General features: G+C 44.1%; 1 protein-coding gene across 4 annotated transcripts; it reads left to right on the plus strand.

The window, feature by feature from the left end:
* The first annotated feature begins 18 nt into the window (after positions 1–18).
* Positions 19–18,525, plus strand: SLC5A11 (solute carrier family 5 member 11). Of its 4 annotated transcripts, XR_001292849.2 has the most exons (16): positions 19–137; positions 3,586–3,763; positions 4,707–4,778; positions 6,194–6,253; positions 6,772–6,876; positions 8,301–8,406; positions 9,252–9,332; positions 9,761–9,966; positions 11,013–11,148; positions 11,938–12,045; positions 12,872–13,022; positions 13,549–13,717; positions 14,554–14,769; positions 16,026–16,188; positions 16,554–16,668; positions 17,312–17,361. XR_001292849.2 is itself a non-coding variant. In XM_013944751.2 (15 exons), the coding sequence occupies exons 2-15, from the start codon at positions 3,632–3,634 to the stop codon at positions 17,527–17,529; spliced, it is 1,923 nt and encodes a 640-aa protein (XP_013800205.1). In that variant the 5' UTR covers positions 19–137; positions 3,586–3,631; the 3' UTR covers positions 17,530–18,525. The 4 variants fall into 4 exon arrangements, 3 of the variants coding, with proteins under 3 accessions (XP_013800205.1, XP_013800207.1, XP_067162378.1); XM_013944751.2 differs by lacking the exon at positions 16,554–16,668 and having other exon boundaries at positions 17,312–18,525; XM_013944753.2 differs by lacking the exons at positions 16,026–16,188; positions 16,554–16,668 and having other exon boundaries at positions 17,312–17,438.
* Positions 18,526–18,744: the final 219 nt, after the last annotated feature.

The following is an 18,744-nucleotide window of genomic DNA, read 5'->3' on the forward strand; positions in this document are numbered from 1 at the left end:
CTTCTCGTTCCTTGTGACACTGTTAACAGCTCTGCTGGCAAATCCCGATTCTCTGGCAATATTTAAGCTGCCTGTCAGTTGGCAGAAGCTTGGTGGTGCCTAGTGCAAGTGAACAGAATGAGACCCAGCTGAACGCAGTAAGTTCCCTTTCAGCTTCTACCTCGTGTCTGGGGAGGTCTTGGTTGATTTGTGGGTTCGGTTCTGCTTCTAGACTGAGTTTTATCCCTGACAACTGGTGGTGATTTCAGAAGGTGAAAGGAACTGGGAATGTTTTAAAAAAATCTTGTTTAAGAGACAGAGTGATACAAATCCGATGGGCTACCAGATACCCACGTGGGCTGCTGTCTCTCCCAGGACCATTGATAAAGGGCTGGCTTCAACAGGTTCATTTCAATGCCATGGATGTTCTTTCCTCAGAATCTCTGGCGGGGAAAGCACTGCAGCTTGTGCCAGGAACTAAGGGAGACAGAGCTGTGAGCTGAATTAACAAAACAGTCAAAATTTCCACTGGGCCATGGCACAGATAGAATTTGAAATCAGAGCAACAGAGTTTACTAGTTTTTTTTTTCTAATGCTCAGTCTCACTGCTGTGTCTGGGGAACCTGCAGAAAGATCTTTAAACAAGCACCTATAGACACACCTCAGGTCTTGGAATTTTATCTGGATTTCTTTTCTTTATTGATGGGCACTACAAATGCTTGCAGTGTTCTGCCCAGATCAGAGAAACATTTCAGAGGAACAGACACAAAGCAACTCCTGTATACAAGGCTGAATCCTGTATGAGACTGAGCATACGTAGCGTATAGTGGTAACTGTATTGCAGGTGCTAAACACCTGGCTATGGGCTGTGATATGGGAAATGTGTTGGGATGAAAAGAAACATAGCAATATCAGAGCAATAGAAGAGAAAGGAGGTGTTAAAAAGGGTTAGCAACTTCCCAAGGCTGGCATACCAAACTGCATTTTTCTTTTCCAAGTTAGAGGTTAAGCATGCCAGTAGAAACTCAACGAGAGCCAAGATATTTTGCCTCTTAAAGAGGTAAGATACTACTGATCATCTGATTGTCAGTATCTTGCATCCTTGCAAGACAAAAGTTCCCAGGAATTAAAAATCTGTGGGATCCAGGGGCTTTCTAAGGCACAGAAAAGATTCTGTCAAGATGCAACTCCCAGGTCCTAGCCCTGTACTGGCGCTACTGTCAGTCACTGAGAATACAGCCGTGTATCATCTTTGGTAGTTGTGCTGTAAGTTGCTGATGTCTCAGAACACAATCTGCCAGCTGTGGAAAACAGCTAATGGGACTGTATGGGACTGGAAAACTGCTTATTGCCCAACCTTTGTGTAAATGCATGAGTCCTGTACTAGTCCTTCAGGCAGAGAATATGCTAGAGGAGTGTGTTTAAGAGGGATACAGGCTAAAACTTGCACTTTTGAATACTGCCCAGCAGAATGAAATTTCTGTATTTCAATCTCCAGTGCATTTGCAACATTGACTCAATATGCAAAGCTGTTGGGCAAGCTTTTATGAATCAATTACCTCCTTTTTTTTCACACATCTAGGCATTAAGTACACTGCAGTGCCACTGATGTATAATATAATTATTTGCACTTCAGGCAATTCTTTAGGCAACAGGTAAGTTAAGGGCAGCTTTCAGCTGCTGGTCAAAGCTGTAATTTAATATATTAACAAACGGGTGAAGCTAGTGGAGATTGTGAAACACGTGACCAAAAAACAAGGTGGCTGTTTCAGGCTGTGCTTTGTTGAGAGCGCTGGATGTTCAGAGGAAGAACTTGTTTGACTTCTCCTCTCTTCCAAGTTTCACAGCACAGTGATCAGACCATCGATGGTAGGGAGCTGAATTCTGGTGCAGGGCACACACTCCCTCTGTCATGGGTCAGGCAGGGCAAGTTACCACACAGCCTTCTCTCGCCCCACCTTTTTTCAATTGATGCTTCCCAACCTTTTGAGGGAGGGAGCTTTTAAGTGTGACCTTTCAAGTGCAATAGAGGCCAAAGAACCTGACCAGCTGCATATGCATGACAAGGGACCAAGGAACAGCAAACATTTGGCTTGGCTGTCTCGGAAATGACTGTATGAAAGCCCAGATCTGAGCTGGCTGTAAGGCAGCACTGAGCCTCGGGAGTGGAAGATCTGCCCCGTTCAAAGGAACGGTCTCCTTGGCTTGCAGGGTAAGAGAATGAACATTTTATATCTTTTCACTGTTTGGTTGGAGAGCAGGGCAGTGAGGTGCTGGATCACAGGGATCCCTGTGTGACCTTTAAAGGCCACCATCATGCCAGAGGCTGCTTGTTTGAGGTCACTGTTTGCCCACGCTAAACCACCTCTGCCCTGGGACTCCCCAGTACTGCCATTTAGCACATTTTGCTTTCAAAGCAAGGTATAGCCGGGATGAGGAAATGAAAGAGGAGGAAAAAGAAGAAGAGAAACTATCAATTCACATACCCGATCAGCCTCCTTGCATGGGCTTTATCGTGCCCTCTTTTTCCAAAGAGCAACAGATTTACACTACAAGGAACCCTGAAAGGGTCCAGAGAGCTCTTGCAGGGATTGCTCATTCAGTGGTGCCACTTTCCCCATTAGGCATTTCTGGAAAAGAAAACGAGCTTTTATTTATGTGGGAAATAAATGAGTATCTTGCCTTCAGAAAATGCCTCTGCAGACTTGTGAGTAGGTGGGAACACCAGACCAGGCACAGGCAGTCTTCTGCCAGTTTGTGCCAGTCCCGTTACTGCTGCACTGTGTATCAGTGATATCTGCTGCTCATCTCTGGTGCCTCCAGGCTCATTCCGGCACTGCAGAGGGTACGTCTGCCTCTCTGCTTGGTGATACACTGCCATTCTGTGTCCTTGATAAGGGAGTGGAGAGGGCAGTGTCTGCTTGCCAGGAATTCAGACTTACTCAAGAGGAAATTCAAACACTCTCTGTACCCAGGCTCCAGCTCTTTCTGTGGCTAAGAGAAAAAAATTCCACTGACTCCTGGAACAGTTCACATGTATTTACATCTTGACGGCTCTTCACGGGCACTTTTGCAGTAGTAGCTTCTCACCAAGGCCAGTCCAGGCAGTGTTGCTGCACTGAGAGCTACAGGCTCCTCAGATCACCTGTTCCCATCCTCTATAGCAGGGCTGCTCTCTCGCTCCCCCCACACTGAGAGTATCACCGTGTTGAAGGATGCCAGATTTGCATGATGATAGCAGGATCAGGATCCCTCTGCTATGCCACTTCCCAGACCTTTCCTTTGGCTATTTCAGCTATTTACACCTTCTCTCTAAAGAGAAATACCATTTCTCTGCCAGCTGGCAAATTATCCAAGTCAAAAGAAATCTAACCAATCCACAGTTAGCCTGACTGCTGACAGCTTCCTTCACATCACAGATGAAAGGGATTCATGAATGAAAACAAATGTCAGATATGAGCCCTCTCCACAGCACTAGTATGAACAGCACCACAGTCAAAACCACAGTGCTGATAACTGCTGAACTATTCAAGAAACAGTCAACATCTTCACTGTGCTGCCACAGTACTCCATCCTCTCATAACCACGAAACCCATTTTTTAACAGGTAGATGCATCAAGAAAAAAAAAGTACTCATCCTGCATAAGAAATAATGGAGACCACCAGCAGCACTCCATCATCTGTGACTCCCCAGTGGGATGTGTTTCCCCAGAAGACCTTGGACTCTGTGGACATTGTTGTTCTTGTTCTGTACTTTGTATTTGTCCTGGCTGTTGGACTGTGGGTAAGCAGATACCATTAAAAGCTTTCTTATGTGCTCTGTTATACTGAAAAATATGGCAGTTCAGGTCTCAAATTATTTTACTTTGGCTTGAATCAGGCCACACTTCACTGAATTCAACTGAACAAGCTGAAAAACACAGTTTACAGGTCCTTTTCCTCACTTCAATCTGGGGAAGTGCCCTCACTACTCTAAAGGAGGGCTGTTCAGCTCTACTGTTTGCAAAGGTTTTGAGAACACTTGTATGGAAGACACTGTGTAAGTAAGTACAAAGTATTACTACTAATAATGTTTTTGTTCAACCAGGAAGGAATTCAACACAAATGCTGTCCTATAAATCATCTGTTTGTCCACAGTGAGGTCCTGACAGCAGATTCCATAAATTAAAAATACAGTTCATACATAATTAAGCCAGAAAGACATCTTTCTGTCATGGCTTTTGTAATAGCCAAAGGACAAGCCACTGTCATAAGACAAGATGAGTAGTTGCTCCCTTCAAATGTGGTGCATAACTCTGATGGTATTGTATGAAGGTACCTGAAATCTCTGAAGAACAGGAGTCCACGAGTAATATGTGCAATATCTAGCATTTCTCCTGGCTGCACCTGACAATTAGAGATGTCCATAGTTCTTGTCTAAAATCTGCTTGGATACCTCATGGATATGGAGTGATGTTGTCTCCTTATTGCATAAAACATTTAATCAGGATGCTGATATGATAGAAAAATTTGTGCATGGCTCACCACAGTGGCTGTTCCCCTCGTCCTTCTACAGCCCTGCAGAATTTCCAAGCAGCAACTGCAGATTTTTTAGCCTAAAAAATCTATTCACTTTCAATGGATGACAGTACAGAGTTTTCTAGGAAAATTGCCACATGCTTGGTAATGTTCTCAGCAGCAATTAAAGGGGTTGCTAAAACTTTTGTTCTGTTTTTCTGCTTTCCCAGTCCATGTGGAAGACACAGCGAAGCACTGTAAAAGGCTACTTTCTAGCTGGAGGAGAGATGGTTTGGTGGCCTGTAAGTATCTTTGTTAGACTCCTTGTGCCCCTAGGTTATAGTAAGCAGAAAAGCACTTCTGTCCCAGCAGAATTTATTTCTCCACCGAGAACAAAAGACAACTTCCATGTTTTGCAAAGGCCCAGTTATAATACCAGCTTTTTTTTCCATATTCAAGGGAAATGGAGCTGCTGCAATATACCTGTCACAGCCCTGGCCCCCTGCAAGATCCTACTTGGTGGCTTGCAAAGCCTGTCTGTTTTGGCATGCTTTGATTTGGAGATTTCCAGGAATTAACTGTTAGGTCCCTGGGGCAGTTGCAGCTTTACACTGAGCCAGTCTGCTAGGTGGGGTATTTCATTTGGGGTTGGTCTGGTAAGTCAGTGTGTATTAATAAGGGTTTGATGACCTGACATTTCCATGTTACCTTCATCTGCTGCTTTGTTCCTGCGTGAAAAATTAGACATAGATTTGGAAGTAGGATGGTCCTAAACATGCCCACAAATGAGCAGTAGGCAGTGAAGGAGTGAAAGAACCTGGAGAAAGGTGCCAGAGCCACTGAGCATATAGGCAAAAAAAGAAGGTGACAGAAGGTGAAAAGGATTTCATGTCCCCTGTAGTCAGGCATGAGGGTACAGGGTCACTGTATAACCTCTGTGGAACAAATGCACAGGGGCTTATGCATGCACTGGAACACCAGCCCACCCCATTTACATCCTTGTCCAACACCAGGCCTGAGAATAATGCTTTATGCCAAGGCCAGATCTGACTTCCTGTTTCTTTCTCCAGGTGGGTGCATCCCTATTTGCTAGCAATGTTGGAAGTGGCCACTTCATAGGTCTGGCTGGATCAGGAGCAGCATCAGGAATCGCTGCAACAGCCTACGAGTGGAATGTGAGTGTGGCATGGCAGAAGCACATCTCAAGAATGCTGGAAGCTGGCTGGGGTCATTACATGCGGCACTAACACACATCCACCTGCAGCTCTGTGAGAGCACAAAGCTGTTTCTGTATTATGTAGTTTTGAACTAAGATTGTTTGGGTCTGTTCAATAGCTGAGCAAGGGCCCTCCATCAGCTGTATCTCCTTACTAGAGGACAGGAGACATCCAATCCTCTGACATGTTACCATTGGGCAAAGTCACCTTTGGGTAAGTATAGGATCAAAGTGGTGACTACGCAGGATGCCGTAGTTGTCTTCATGCTGTATATGGCAGCTCCTCACTAAGTACCCACACATCACCACGGGAGGACCTAGATCTGGCAGCTCCAAAGGCTCAGACTCCTACTGCGTGAGCTAGAAGTCACCACTAGCTGTTAGTGGTTTGAGGCCTCTGAGAGCTAACTGAGCCCCTGTGTCCCCAGGGTGTATGTATTTAATCCACCTGATCACAGCAATGACCAGCATCTTTGACCTTCATTTCCATTTGTTTTGCAGGGGATGTTTTGCGTTTTGGTGTTGGCCTGGCTATTCCTTCCAATTTATATAGCAGCGGGAGTAAGTAAATGGGATGCCTTGTGTGCATCAATGATTTGCTGATTTTTAAACCACCTGTTTGGCTCATGGGTTTAACTATTCCCTAGTGCACCTGTGTTTCTTTTGGAAGGCAGAGAGCAAACCATGGTGCACTAGACTGGTCTATGGTCTGGACTATTACAGGACCAGGGCCGTGCAGATTAGACATCGCCTGGGAGCAGTAGGAGGGGCTCAGGCATGGGGGCCAGAATTCAGATAAAGGAGGAATAAAGTGGATAGAGTTGCACCATCTTCCAAGGAGATGCAGACCCTCATATCATAGTTTCTACAGAGCCATTGTAGCAAAGTCAGTGTTTGCTGTTACACTGGCATAAGTGGGCAGCTGAGAACCAAATACAAAACAGGGCAACTGACAGGAATATTCTGGTCTTCTGTCAGTGCGAACTACCCACCTCCACACTGGTGTTGTGAATGAGCCTTCTGCGATTTATGGCGGTAACTGTATGGCATCTTTTCTAACAGTATTTTCTCTCACATAGGTTACTACCATGCCAGAGTACTTGCGGAAACGTTTTGGAGGCAAGAGAATTCAGATATTCCTAGCTATTCTCTACTTATTCATCTATATCTTCACCAAAATATCAGTAAGTAGAAAAAAAATTAAAGCAGGCTGAATTAAATTCACTTTCAAAGTATGTACTGATCAGTGAAACTGAGAAATGCAACTGTTGGCCCTTCTTCATAGTAACAGAGAAAGGTGTATTACAAAAATACCTGAGGAAGACAGACTGTAATTATTTTGAGAAGCTAAACAAAAAGAGTTAATTTTTTTTCTCATGAAGGATTTGCACACTTGCTACAGCAGGAGGGAAAGCTAAGGGTTAATATGCTGAGCAATAATCCATTCAAAAGTTAAGTGGTCAGCACGGATGTGTTTGTTGTTAGATTTCATATGTCTGGCTAGTTTACCTGGTTTATTCCCTTTGTATATTTATTCCCTGCATGGATACCAAACACTGTTATATGCAAGATGAACAACAATGTAGGCATTGATATGCCTTCTGGTGAAAGGAGTTCAGTAATTTATTGTTCCTGTTTGATATAGTGCCTTGAATAAATAACTGAATCAACCCTTGTGCAACACCTCACTAGCTATTTATTAACTATGCAACAGTGCATGAATTGGTAAAATCAGAAGAGACCCTGCCAGTGTTTTTCCTTTATGTACAGGGCCAAAGCGGGATGAGCAGTCCGACACATGCCTGCTTATGTTCCTTTTGAAACTGACGCTACTCCCAGTATTCCTGTGGGCACCATGTAGCTAGACTCGGTTCTCTTTAGAAAAACATCAGCCATTTGATGCAAATCTCTAATGATATGATTCCTGAGAGAGAAAATGGATCGCTCAGATGCCTTTAATCTGTCTTTCCATGTTTTGAAGTTTGCTTATCCTAAAGTTCTCCTAAAATGCAGCATTTTCACATAGTTGCAGGACAAGGTGGCTGCTGAGTTGGTTACACCCCAGTCCTGAGGAAACTCTTCCTTATCAGGTCACTGTCAGCAGCAATCTCTGTCACTGTGTCATCAGAAAGGAATTCACATTATGGCAAACTTCGGAGCTCTGATTGGTGGCAGGTCTTAAAAAACCCTGGGGAGTGTTTGCCCATAAGGGTGCTCCAGTTTTCAGCCTGTGCAGCTCTACCCAGTCAGCTCACTGACTTCTCAGCCGCCTGTTCATTGCTCTGGGGAAGAGAAGCCTACCCAACACATACCAATACCCTTCTTGGGATAGTTTCATCCCCATCCCCCCAAGCCAATAATAATAAAATCTAAACACTAAACTGAGCCTGGTTTTAATGTACAGGAGGAAGGGGTTGGGGCTGCAGAGGGATGTGCCATTTGGAGACGACATCGAGGAAGTCAGGAAGTCACAAGCAGTAAGAGACCAAGCTGGTCTCACTAAAAGCAGCAGCTTGGTCAGGTTAACATTCATGTTCCCTGGCACTACCAACTTAGAGGGCCATAGCAATATCATCATTGCAACTGTGATAACTATCTTTTTCACTAGGTCGATATGTATGCTGGGGCCCTCTTCATTCAGCAAGCCTTACACTGGGACCTCTATATCGCTGTTATAGGCTTGCTGGCAATCACAGCCGTTTACACTGTTGCAGGTACGTCACTGAGTTTCAGATCATGCAAAAGACATTATGCAGCATTACACATCCTACTTAGTGAGCTGAGTATATTCATACAATGTACCATGCATCCTCACGCTTGTGATAGGAGCCCTGTATTTTCTGTGCAATCTGTTCTTTGCCATGAGCATGGACAACAGAAAAAAAAGCAATTGATAATTCACCTTTCGAAAAAATTACTCACCAGGCAGGAGTAAATGAATGCCATTTATAAGGCCATACAAGACATGGATACATGTCTGCCCTGGCATAAGGAGAAACTGTACTCAAGGCATTTGTACAATACCTTTTCCCCCTGGGCTTTTTGGAGGTATGAGTGCTTGACATGAAGAACAGTGGAAAATGGAAAGCACTGTCAATGCTTGGGTGCCCTTTCACACCTTATGAGTGGCCAAATGGAAAAAAGCCATGGATGGCATAAGAAGCAAATCCCAAACAAATAAAGGTTTCTCCTTTCCCACCGCTCACCCCTGGTGATGTTGCTTGTAAAGATCCCCTTTTCCCTCCTTATTCAGCTTGGGTTTTGTCTTGGAGCTTTCCCAAGCATTTCCCGTAGAAGTATTTATACTGGACTTTGGCGTTCTAGTGTCAAAGGGTGACTCATTATGATTCAAAACATGAGATATTTCAGCCAAAGTGTCATGCACAGGAATTGGTCGAACTACACCACAACATGGTCAAAACACTCTACAGAACATGACAGCATGCCAGGCAAGGTTCTCAGATTACACTATTTGTCTTTTTTTTTTTTAAATTGTGGGATGCTATGACACAGAACAAATCCAATTTCCCACAGTTTTTTGCTTCTCTCATTTCTATAGGTGGCCTGGCAGCTGTAATATATACAGATGCTCTGCAAACTTTCATCATGCTGATTGGGGCTGTGACTCTCATGATCTTCAGTGAGTATTTCCCTGGGGTTTTATTACTAAAACTCTGATAGATGCTTTATCAAATACTACAGACATGCTTGATCACTACAACAGATTATTTAATTGATGTTCTGTGAACTGTTTTTTAAATATGTTCCTGTTAAAATGTATGTGCATAAAAATAATCTTCCATTAGTTCTTTATGTGGTAAAAATGGACTAGTCCATGAAAAGTATCTAAAGAAGAACTACATTCTGAAATAATATTATAGAGGAACAAGCAACTTCTCTAGTCAGCAGACTCACAGTATTAAGCTATCATCCAGCCCCATGTTAAAGTCAATAGCTTCTGATTTTAAAGAATGCTTGTGGAGAATCACCCATAGCAAACTACGGAGACTGAAAATAAGAATACAAACCTGTTAAGAAGTGATAACTACTTCTTATGATCTATTTTAGGCTTTGTTGAAGTTGGTGGCCTTGAAGGTTTGCAGACAAAATACTTCGATGCTATTCCTAGCAACCACAAGGAAAACAGTAGCTGCGGTTTACCAAGAGAAGATGCTTTTCACATTTTTCGAGACCCTGTTACCTCTGATCTTCCTTGGCCAGGAGTTTTGGTAGGAATGACCATCCCGTCTCTGTGGTACTGGTGTACAGACCAGGTATGTTACTGCTTATTTATTAAAATCAGCAATTTTGTTTGGTTTCAAGAACATGTTATTGGGTGATTGAATCCAATTACGAACCTCAAATTTGTGATAAAATCTGGACTGTTTTTCTATTTCTGATAGGAATTCCGTAAAATTTGATGGTTTCAAACCCAAAGCAGCAAAGTTTGATATGCACAACTAAGAGTTTTGGGAATAATTTCAACATAAAAAGGAGGGAGTGTGTGTGTGTGCGTGTGTGTGGTTAATCCCAGTCTAATTCACAGTCTAGAAAGGTTTTGAACTCCAGCCTTTCACTTCTTGTGAATCACCTGTGAATTCACACTCTTTCAACTTTCCAGGGGACTGATAGCTATCACTCCTAGTGAGAACATCAGAGCCAGCAAAAGTGAAGTCCTAAACTATCTTCTGATGTTCGTGTAGTATTCTTTTATCTAACTCATTTTGCTAGCTTAAGACTCTGTCTGGTTTAACAGAAGGGCTACTGGATTTACAAGAAATAGTTATCAGGTCAGGGAGGTCCCCAACAAAAGAAGATGAAAAGAAAATTCTAAGATGGGGTGTGATTAGTTTAAGAAAGAGATTATATAACATGGTATACTGCATAAGCAAGGGCTTGGATTTGATGACGCAAAAAGTGCTTTCCAGGCCTACATTTTCATAAGACACAGAGGATCTGAAGCAGGAATTATAAAGACACAGCCAAGCTCTATTTTCATCCTTCTCAGATTTCAATAGTTTAGAGGAGAACAAAGTATACAAGTGCATAATGCAGGAAGTCTGCGCCAAAAGCAGTAAATGATCCAGCCGTAAGTTTCTGTTGAGTGTGGAGTAAAGAGTGTTCCCCACCTTGCAGATGTTACAACAGTGACAGACAGCGTGCTTGTTCTATCTGTGCAGCTGAGAGTGAACTCTTACTCTGGAGTAACACGCTGCACTGCCAGAGATTGCATGGCCAGCTGCAGACAGAAATCAGCACCACATCTACAGCTAGCTACTCTCCGCAAGACAGCGGACCAAACAGATTTCTTAATTTCTAGGTCATCGTTCAAAGGTCCCTTGCTGCTAAAAACCTCTCTCATGCCAAAGGAGGCTCCTTGATGACCTCCTACTTGAAAATTTTGCCCCTCTTTATGATGGTAATGCCAGGCATGATCAGCCGGATTCTCTTCCCAGGTAAGTGCTGAAGGAGAGAACTGATCCCTCTATTTGTCACTGATTGCGACTACTCTACAGGGCTGGAACAGGCTCTACAGAATAAGTTAAAAGGTTGAAATGCATCAAATGCCCAGAATATGAAGAAATTTTCCTTCAAATACAAACAGGACATCCTCATGCAGGAGACCCCAGACATATACTTTTAAAATGCACCGCTATGTGTGCTAGAGCAGTTTGCTATCATCCTTTCTCACAGCAATCTTGCTGATCTATTCTCAGCTCGCTACCTGTAGCTGCTCTTCTGCACTCTGAGCATGCACTCAGGCCCCTCCTGCACCCAAAATGTTACTCTTCCAGGAATTCAAGTTTGAGGCACTCAGAGAAAGCCTGATATACCACCTAATATACCACCTTTACAAGCCCTGAATGCTGTAAACTGCTCATTAGGTGAGAACATGTGCATATGCCTATCCACAAAGAAGTGTGCCAAAAGTGGGTGGATAGCCTTAATTCTCAAATGAGCAACATTCCGAGAGAAGAAGCAGACATACAAGACAGGTCAGCTACTTCTATTGATAGTATCTTTTGCAAGGAAGAAAAAAAAGGAAAAAGGGGGAAGCCTGGTGCTGCTCTTCTCTCACTGTGTTGAGATAGTTCTGCATTATTTGCTGGAAGATTTCCAAGCTTTCCAATATCCAGTATCTCAGAGAACATTTTACAACATTCAGTAGACTAGCTTATAGTTTAGATATAATTGTTTCTGGTGATTACTGAATATTGCCTCTCCCTCCCCCTTGCTTATTTTAGATCTGGTGGCTTGTGCAGATCCAGAAATTTGTCGAAAAATCTGTGGCAATCCATCTGGCTGTTCTGATATTGCTTACCCTAAGCTGGTCATAGAACTTCTGCCTGTAGGTAAGGAGCCTGGTATCAGTGCTGGCACGGGTAGATTAGTTATCTGTGAGAAATGTGCAAAGAGGAAAGTACCCTGCAACTATAATTTCAGTGGGGTTTATATTGGGCTTGATGAGACAGTGGTAAGAGACAGCATGCAACAAGAGAGATGGGAGAAGATCCAGTATCCAGAGGTCTAGTCCAGTCAAATTCAGATGAAAGACAAAGAGCAGATATTTAACAATGAGAAGAATCAACCGTTAAAGCAATGTACACAGGGCCTCCCTATCACTGGCCATTTTAAAATCAGGACTAAAAACAATTTTTAAGGTCTGTTCTAGTTCAGAGAAGAATTCAGGGACATCCTACAGCTGGTGTCATTCAGGAGTCCAGACTGGTTACAATGGTTCCATCTATCTGCCATCTATCCCTAGCTGAGAAGCAATGTATCCCACATTCAGCACATCCAATTCCATCTCCAGGCTGTAGCAAGTCCTCTAAGGACTGGGAGCTGCAAAGCCAAGTACTGAGATACCCCAAGGGGGACATGATCACAGAATGGTGAATAGATAGGTTCTTGCTTTCTCTACAACTCAGCTGAACCCTCCCAGTCAGCCAGCAATGACTCTGCAGTCCCAGTTCAGAAAGGAAGAAGCCTGAGTCACTGCGCCTGTGAATCCCCTTGCTGCCTGCCTGAGGCTCCCGAGGACCTGGTGCGGGCCGTACTGTCGGAACAAAGGGAGGAAGCTGCAAGATTTTATCTGAGAGTTTTTGTTCACGAAGATGCCTGACATGGTCTTTACCTGTACTGTCCTTTGAATGGCTGTACTTCTCCTTTTGCTTCCAGGACTTAGGGGCCTGATGATGTCAGTGATGATAGCAGCTCTTATGTCCTCCTTGACTTCCATCTTTAATAGTGCCAGTACCATTTTCACCATGGACCTCTGGAAACACTTACGGCCTCGCTGTTCCGAGTGGGAGCTCATGATCATTGGCAGGTAAGGAAAGCTAGGACATGCCACATTGTATCAGAATCTGAGTATTGGAGAAACCTCTCAGCACACCTTGTTCCCTGCTGCCCCTGTATAGTATCTTCAGTATCCATTGCTCCACATCAAACGGGAAAAAATGAAAGAAGAATTTGACCCCTGTATGTCAGACATTTTTCTTTGGAGCCACTCTTGCACTCTTCTTATTAGATGGGTAGGGGAGAATCTGGCTTAGTCAGTCAACGCCAGTAGAGCAAAACCAAGATTTCATAGCACCAAGATACACAAGCATAGGCATGAATCGAACAGGCAGAGAGGATGCCTGGGGAAACCTGAGTGGTGCTGCAAAATGGGCAAGGGATCCAATACAGGCGAGGAAGGGCTGAATTCTGGGAAGAAACATATTGCACAGGTTTGTTGGAGGACTGGAGTGGAGGCCCTCTTATTACAAGAGCTCTTGCTAGGAGACGTGCAATCTGAACAACTGAAAAAGAAAGGTCTCAGCTAACAATAACAGCATCCTTTTCCTGCACAGGGTCTTTGTGCTGCTGCTCACTGTGGTATCCATCCTGTGGATCCCATTGGTACAGGCTGGCCAGGGAGGGCAGCTCTTTATTTACATCCAGTCGATCAGCTCCTATCTGCAGCCCCCAGTGGCAATGGTGTTTATTCTGGGTTGCTTCTGGAAAAGAGCAAATGAAAAGGTAACAACTCTGTTGCGCTCAGCACAGCTGCCTTTGTGGTCTCTCTGTCCTCATGAGAGTCCTGCAGTTCAGACCACAGCCCCAGGGTGCAGTTCCATCTGCTCTTGTGGTGTTCGGGAGAATTAATGCACTCAGTCCACTGCAAAGCCCAAGCAACAATCAGCCCCTGGCAGAAGGGAGTTTTCCCTGCTGTTCTCCAGACTCCACTGTCATTTCAGAAAGAGTGAGATGACTGCGTTACTCAACAGCAGGGTCCTTCACAAATCTTGGAGCCAGTAAGGGGCTGATTAGCCATGCACTTCTTTAGTACATGGACTATCATGGTACTAACAGTACCATCTGCATCATGGGGCCTACCGAAAGCAAAGTGAGCCCAAGGAGTTAAGGAGGCAGACGAAATGGCAGTAGGAGTGCAAAACCTACAGTTCCGCCAAGAAGACTGGTGCTGGGAAAAGGGGAAAGCCAGTATCTGGAGTATCTGGGAATTCTTCCCTAACAGGGCTTCTGTTCGTTGGGAGTAGTTGAAAGCACCCCATGGCTAAGACAACCATTGGGATACAAATATCACTCTTCAAAGTATTCTGGCATAAGCTGTTGTATCTTTCCTCCATACCAAAATTAAGGAGCCATTTGACCCCGCCCAAAAGAGGTATGAGGCTACTGTAACAGCACCAGCGGACCTCGATAAGCAGCAAGAGCACGAAAGGAAAGAGAGGGAAGCCCCCCCCCCAATACAGCAAAGAAAAAGCTTGGCCAGTTTATAGCCTAAGAACAGACAAGGGTACTGAGTGGATGTTTGTTTCTTGTTCCAGTAAAGAATAACCTTCATTTCCTAGGGTGCATTCTGGGGCCTGGTGATTGGGCTGCTGCTGGGCTTCATTCGATTGGTGCTGGACTTCATTTATCCAGAGCCCCAGTGTGGAGAGACAGACATCAGACCAGGTGTGGTGAAATACATGCACTATCTCTACTTCTCCATGGTCCTAGCTGCGATTTCTACAATCACTGTGCTGGTTGTGAGCATGCTCACAGAACCCCCCTCGGAAGAAATGGTGCGTCACCCCCTAAGATTTCTTTCATTACTTTTGTTTCCAGGATGTCCCACATTACATCTATGGGAATAACGTGGAGATGAATAATGTGGAAACCGAGGTTTCCATTCATTCTTTATTTATGAAAATGCTTGCAATAACCTATAACGCAATTCCATCTCTGCTCCAGCAACCTGCTGCCTTACCATTTAAGATTTTGGTCCCATCAATCCAGAGTCCCACCCCGGCGAGTGGTCAACAGTAGATGCTAAGAGCCATTCTTAAGTCCAAACATGTATGTTTAACCCATGATAAATTAGCTCTTTCCCTCTATTTTCCAAGAAATTCCAGCTTCTGGGTCATCTTTATCAACTCTCTTATTAATTTAGTGAGGAACCATTTTTCCTTGCAGAAAAGAGAAATCAAGGGCAGAGAGCATACTTCCTCTGGAACAGGTTTGTGCCCGTTTGACTATTCTCTATAGACACACTAAGGCTACGGAAAAACAGAAACAGTAGAAAACAGGGCCACAGGGGACCTTTAGAAGTCATACAGCTGGCGCATCCTCTTGTTTCAAGACAGCACTAACTATACCTGACACATTTCTGAAAGACCTGTGGCTAACATATTCTTAAAAATCCCCAGTGATGGAAAGTGCCTGGAGAGGTGTGCGATCAAATCAAGAGCTTATGTGCCACCTCAGTAGAAGCTTTTCCTCATCTCCAACCTGAATCTTTCTAGCTTCAAATTGTGCTCACTCCTTACTGTCGGCCAGTCATGGATATCAAGAACATTCCTCCTTAATGAGTCTTTTGCATATTTGAAGAAAATGATCATATCTCCCATCTGTCTTCTCTTTTCTAAACAACCCCGGTTCTTTGAATCATTCCTCACTGGCCACAATTTCCATTCTTTTGCTCTCTTCTTGGCCTTCTCCCACTGACCCACTTTCAGTCTACATCCAGTGGTGGCCCCATGCAGAAATGCCTCATCCTCAGTAACAAAAAGTGAAGAATACCATCCTTCAGCGAGTATATCTGTATAAACAGCCAGCATGTTCCATACAAAACTAAAATCAACATGCAGAACTCCAATGGCAGCCATCACTTCTGTACTTACCAAGAGAGCACTTAACTGCTCACCTGCTCCAACACAGCTGGGGAACAGATTTTGATCCCTTAAAAAAGTATTCTCTCTCCAAGCTGCTATACTGCTGAGGTAGTCCTTTAAACAGCCATGAAAGCAGTTTTCTTTAACACCACTCTTCATGCCATCAGATAAGTCGGCTTACCTGGTTCACACGTGGGGATCTACCAGTCAAGCAAGACCTAGCAGTCAGCACTTCCCCTGACGCTGGAAACGGAGTGTGTGAAGCTGAGCGTCCAGCTTTCCAGATTGATATAAGCATTGCCTCTGAAAATAGTTCAAATGATAATAAATGTAAGTGCTCCAACACCATACTCAGTAACACCTAAAATTAACAATCCTAGGTATTAGGTAAAGGCTCTGAAGACAAGAAATATTAAAACTGCTTCCTCTGGATTTCTGTATCTTCAGGGTATGCTAAGAGGTTTTTACATGATGGTTTTAGCTAAGCATAAGCTTAGTTTCTTTTACATCTCTTGATGGCATTACATATGCTTGAAATCAGGAAAGGAGCTAGATGGGATAGAGAGCCATGCCCGTTATCCTGCACTAGAGACTAGCGCTATTTGCACCTGCTGCAAGGAGAGTTGGTTGAGAAAAAGGGGGGGGGCAAAAGACAGTCACAATTATTTTCATGAAATTCCATTTCTGTTTTTCAGTGATGTTTTCTGATCGGCTCTAGCAGCAGGGAGAACACAGAGCCCTGGGCGGAGTACTTGACAGATCAGTGAAGGAGGATTTACATTTTTTAAAACTTGTACTTGTCGGTATTAGGTACCCACATGCATAGCAACTCATTCTGCACTTTCCAGCGATGATTATCATCACTTGTTTTGCTAAGCTTGGGACACTATTTATGTAACTATGCAGCTTTTGCTGTGTATTTCTGAGACCTAAAAAAAGATGCTGAAAAGGCCAGTAAGTTAATGAATTATTGCACAGACTTCCCAACTGCTGGGAAGTCTCACTTTCTTTGTGTGCTGTCATTACCTTCCTAGCATTTAGTTACATATGCCCTAACCCACACCAAAGCTGGGAGAACTCCATTTACAAATGCGTGGCTTGGAGTAACCCTAAATGGACTAGAGCATGCACAAGCAAATGGAAGCTGATGGGCATCAAGCAGTTACAGATAAGCTTTTAGGCTTGGTCTACTATTATTGTTTCTTAAAATGTTGAGAACAGCAGAATTTGAACTCAGATCTCCAGGGAAGAAGGAAACAGACACTACAGCCCCAAGCAGCTATTATTTGAAGGGCTTCCTTCATCTTGGTGGGGCTTTTGTATTCATTTAATGAATGATGATGCATTTTTGTACAGTAATACCAAAACACGCTGTACAGGATCATACTGATACATTGGTGGGATTTGTTTTATATCGGTGACATTTTTACCTCACTATTTATTGTCATTTTAGGTACAACTAATACCAAAAAGAGCTCTAAGTTGATGACAATCTTTCTGTGGCTCTGTGGGATGGAGCGCAAACAGGAAAATTCTGAGAACGTGGTGCCGACCAAACCTGAACCTCCAGTGGCTTCATTGGACGAGAAACCTTTGGTGAAACACATCCTGAACATCAACTTGATATTATGTGTATGTGCCGGGCTCTTCCTCTGGGCCTACTTTGCATAGCAGTTGGCTGTTTGATTCAAGGTGACATCAACTAATTTTAACTGGTGTAAATAATAATAATTAGCAGAGGGCTAATGTAATTTGTAATCCTTTCTAAATTTTATTTCTTTTTTTAAGAATAGAGATCCTCCTCCCTAATACTTTCCTTATTTTTAATGAGAGACCCAGTTGTGAAAAGGTGCCGGGCCTTCTTAGCACCGTCACAACCGGACCCAAACTGGAAACAACAGGGTAGGTGTAAGGAGCTGAGGAAGGCATCTAGGCAGAAAAGGGTTGTTTGGTTATTTTAAACTTTAAATTATGTTCACTGGGATAAAGCACTACCTGGAATTCAGGAAATCTGGATTCTATTCCCGTTTGTGCCTCTATGACCAGCTATGATGTGCTTGATTTCCTTTTGTTTTGGCTCCTTTGAGGACTGAATAATGTCTCTAAGTGGTATAAAGGAGGACCAACGTTTGTCGCGAGCTACTCTGTGGCAGTAGCGAGTGGTGCTTTACTGACTCAGCTCGTGGTGGTTCAGCTTCCTCGGCGGACGTGCAGTAGACAAAAGCGTGCATACGATCAGCAGGCACTGGGTCCACTGACATTCCTGTGAGTTTGTGCTGAAGTTAACGTAATTCTTATTGTCCGCGTATACGTGAGTCTTTCATGCAGTATGACAAAACCAACCACAGTACCGAGGCGGCAGGGGCAGACCAGCAAGTTGACTCTAACTAATGCCGGCACGCAGCATAGAAACCAGAAACTGCAGGATCGGCAGTGTTAAAACATAATCGAATACACCTGAAAGAACTAAAACAACCCAAACAGAGAGCAAAGCAAAAGAACCAACTAACACCAAGCACCGCTGGAGTTGGTGGAGGGGGATGATGGTGCGCGTGTGTCTGACAACACCGCTTCCCCTTCTCTGGACAGCCTTTAACTATTCTGTGAGCAGTTTAACGCTGATAAAAACCCTCCACCAGGGTCAATAAAAACATTTTAAATAACATATCCTCGGAGGCGGCAGCCAGGAGGAAACATAACCTGGGCCGCGCTGTTAGCGTTGTACTTCGGCCTGCTTCTCGTGAGCTTAACCAAACGGTGTCCGCTGGTGGCTTCTGTGTAGCTGGAGACGAGCTCATTAAAGCGAGACCCCCGCAACCCCGCCCGGTGTGCGGCGCTCGTGGGCGGAGGCGGGCGCGACGGGGGCGGGGAGGGGGCTGCCCGCCA

This window comes from Apteryx mantelli, chromosome 16 (genome assembly GCF_036417845.1).
Source record: "Apteryx mantelli isolate bAptMan1 chromosome 16, bAptMan1.hap1, whole genome shotgun sequence".
Taxonomy (NCBI): domain Eukaryota; kingdom Metazoa; phylum Chordata; class Aves; order Apterygiformes; family Apterygidae; genus Apteryx; species Apteryx mantelli.

What these genes read in the sequence shown, in the direction of transcription:
- SLC5A11 (XM_013944751.2), top strand. Translation starts at nt 3,632, where the DNA reads ATGGAGACCACCAGCAGCACTCCATCATCTGTGACTCCCCAGTGGGAT. An exon ending in CAATTTATATAGCAGCGGGA is followed by an intron (nt 6,254 to 6,771) that starts GTAAGTAAATGG and finishes TCTCTCACATAG; the next exon opens with GTTACTACCATGCCAGAGTA. An exon ending in TAGTTCAAATGATAATAAAT is followed by an intron (nt 16,189 to 17,311) that starts GTAAGTGCTCCA and finishes TTGTCATTTTAG; the next exon opens with GTACAACTAATACCAAAAAG.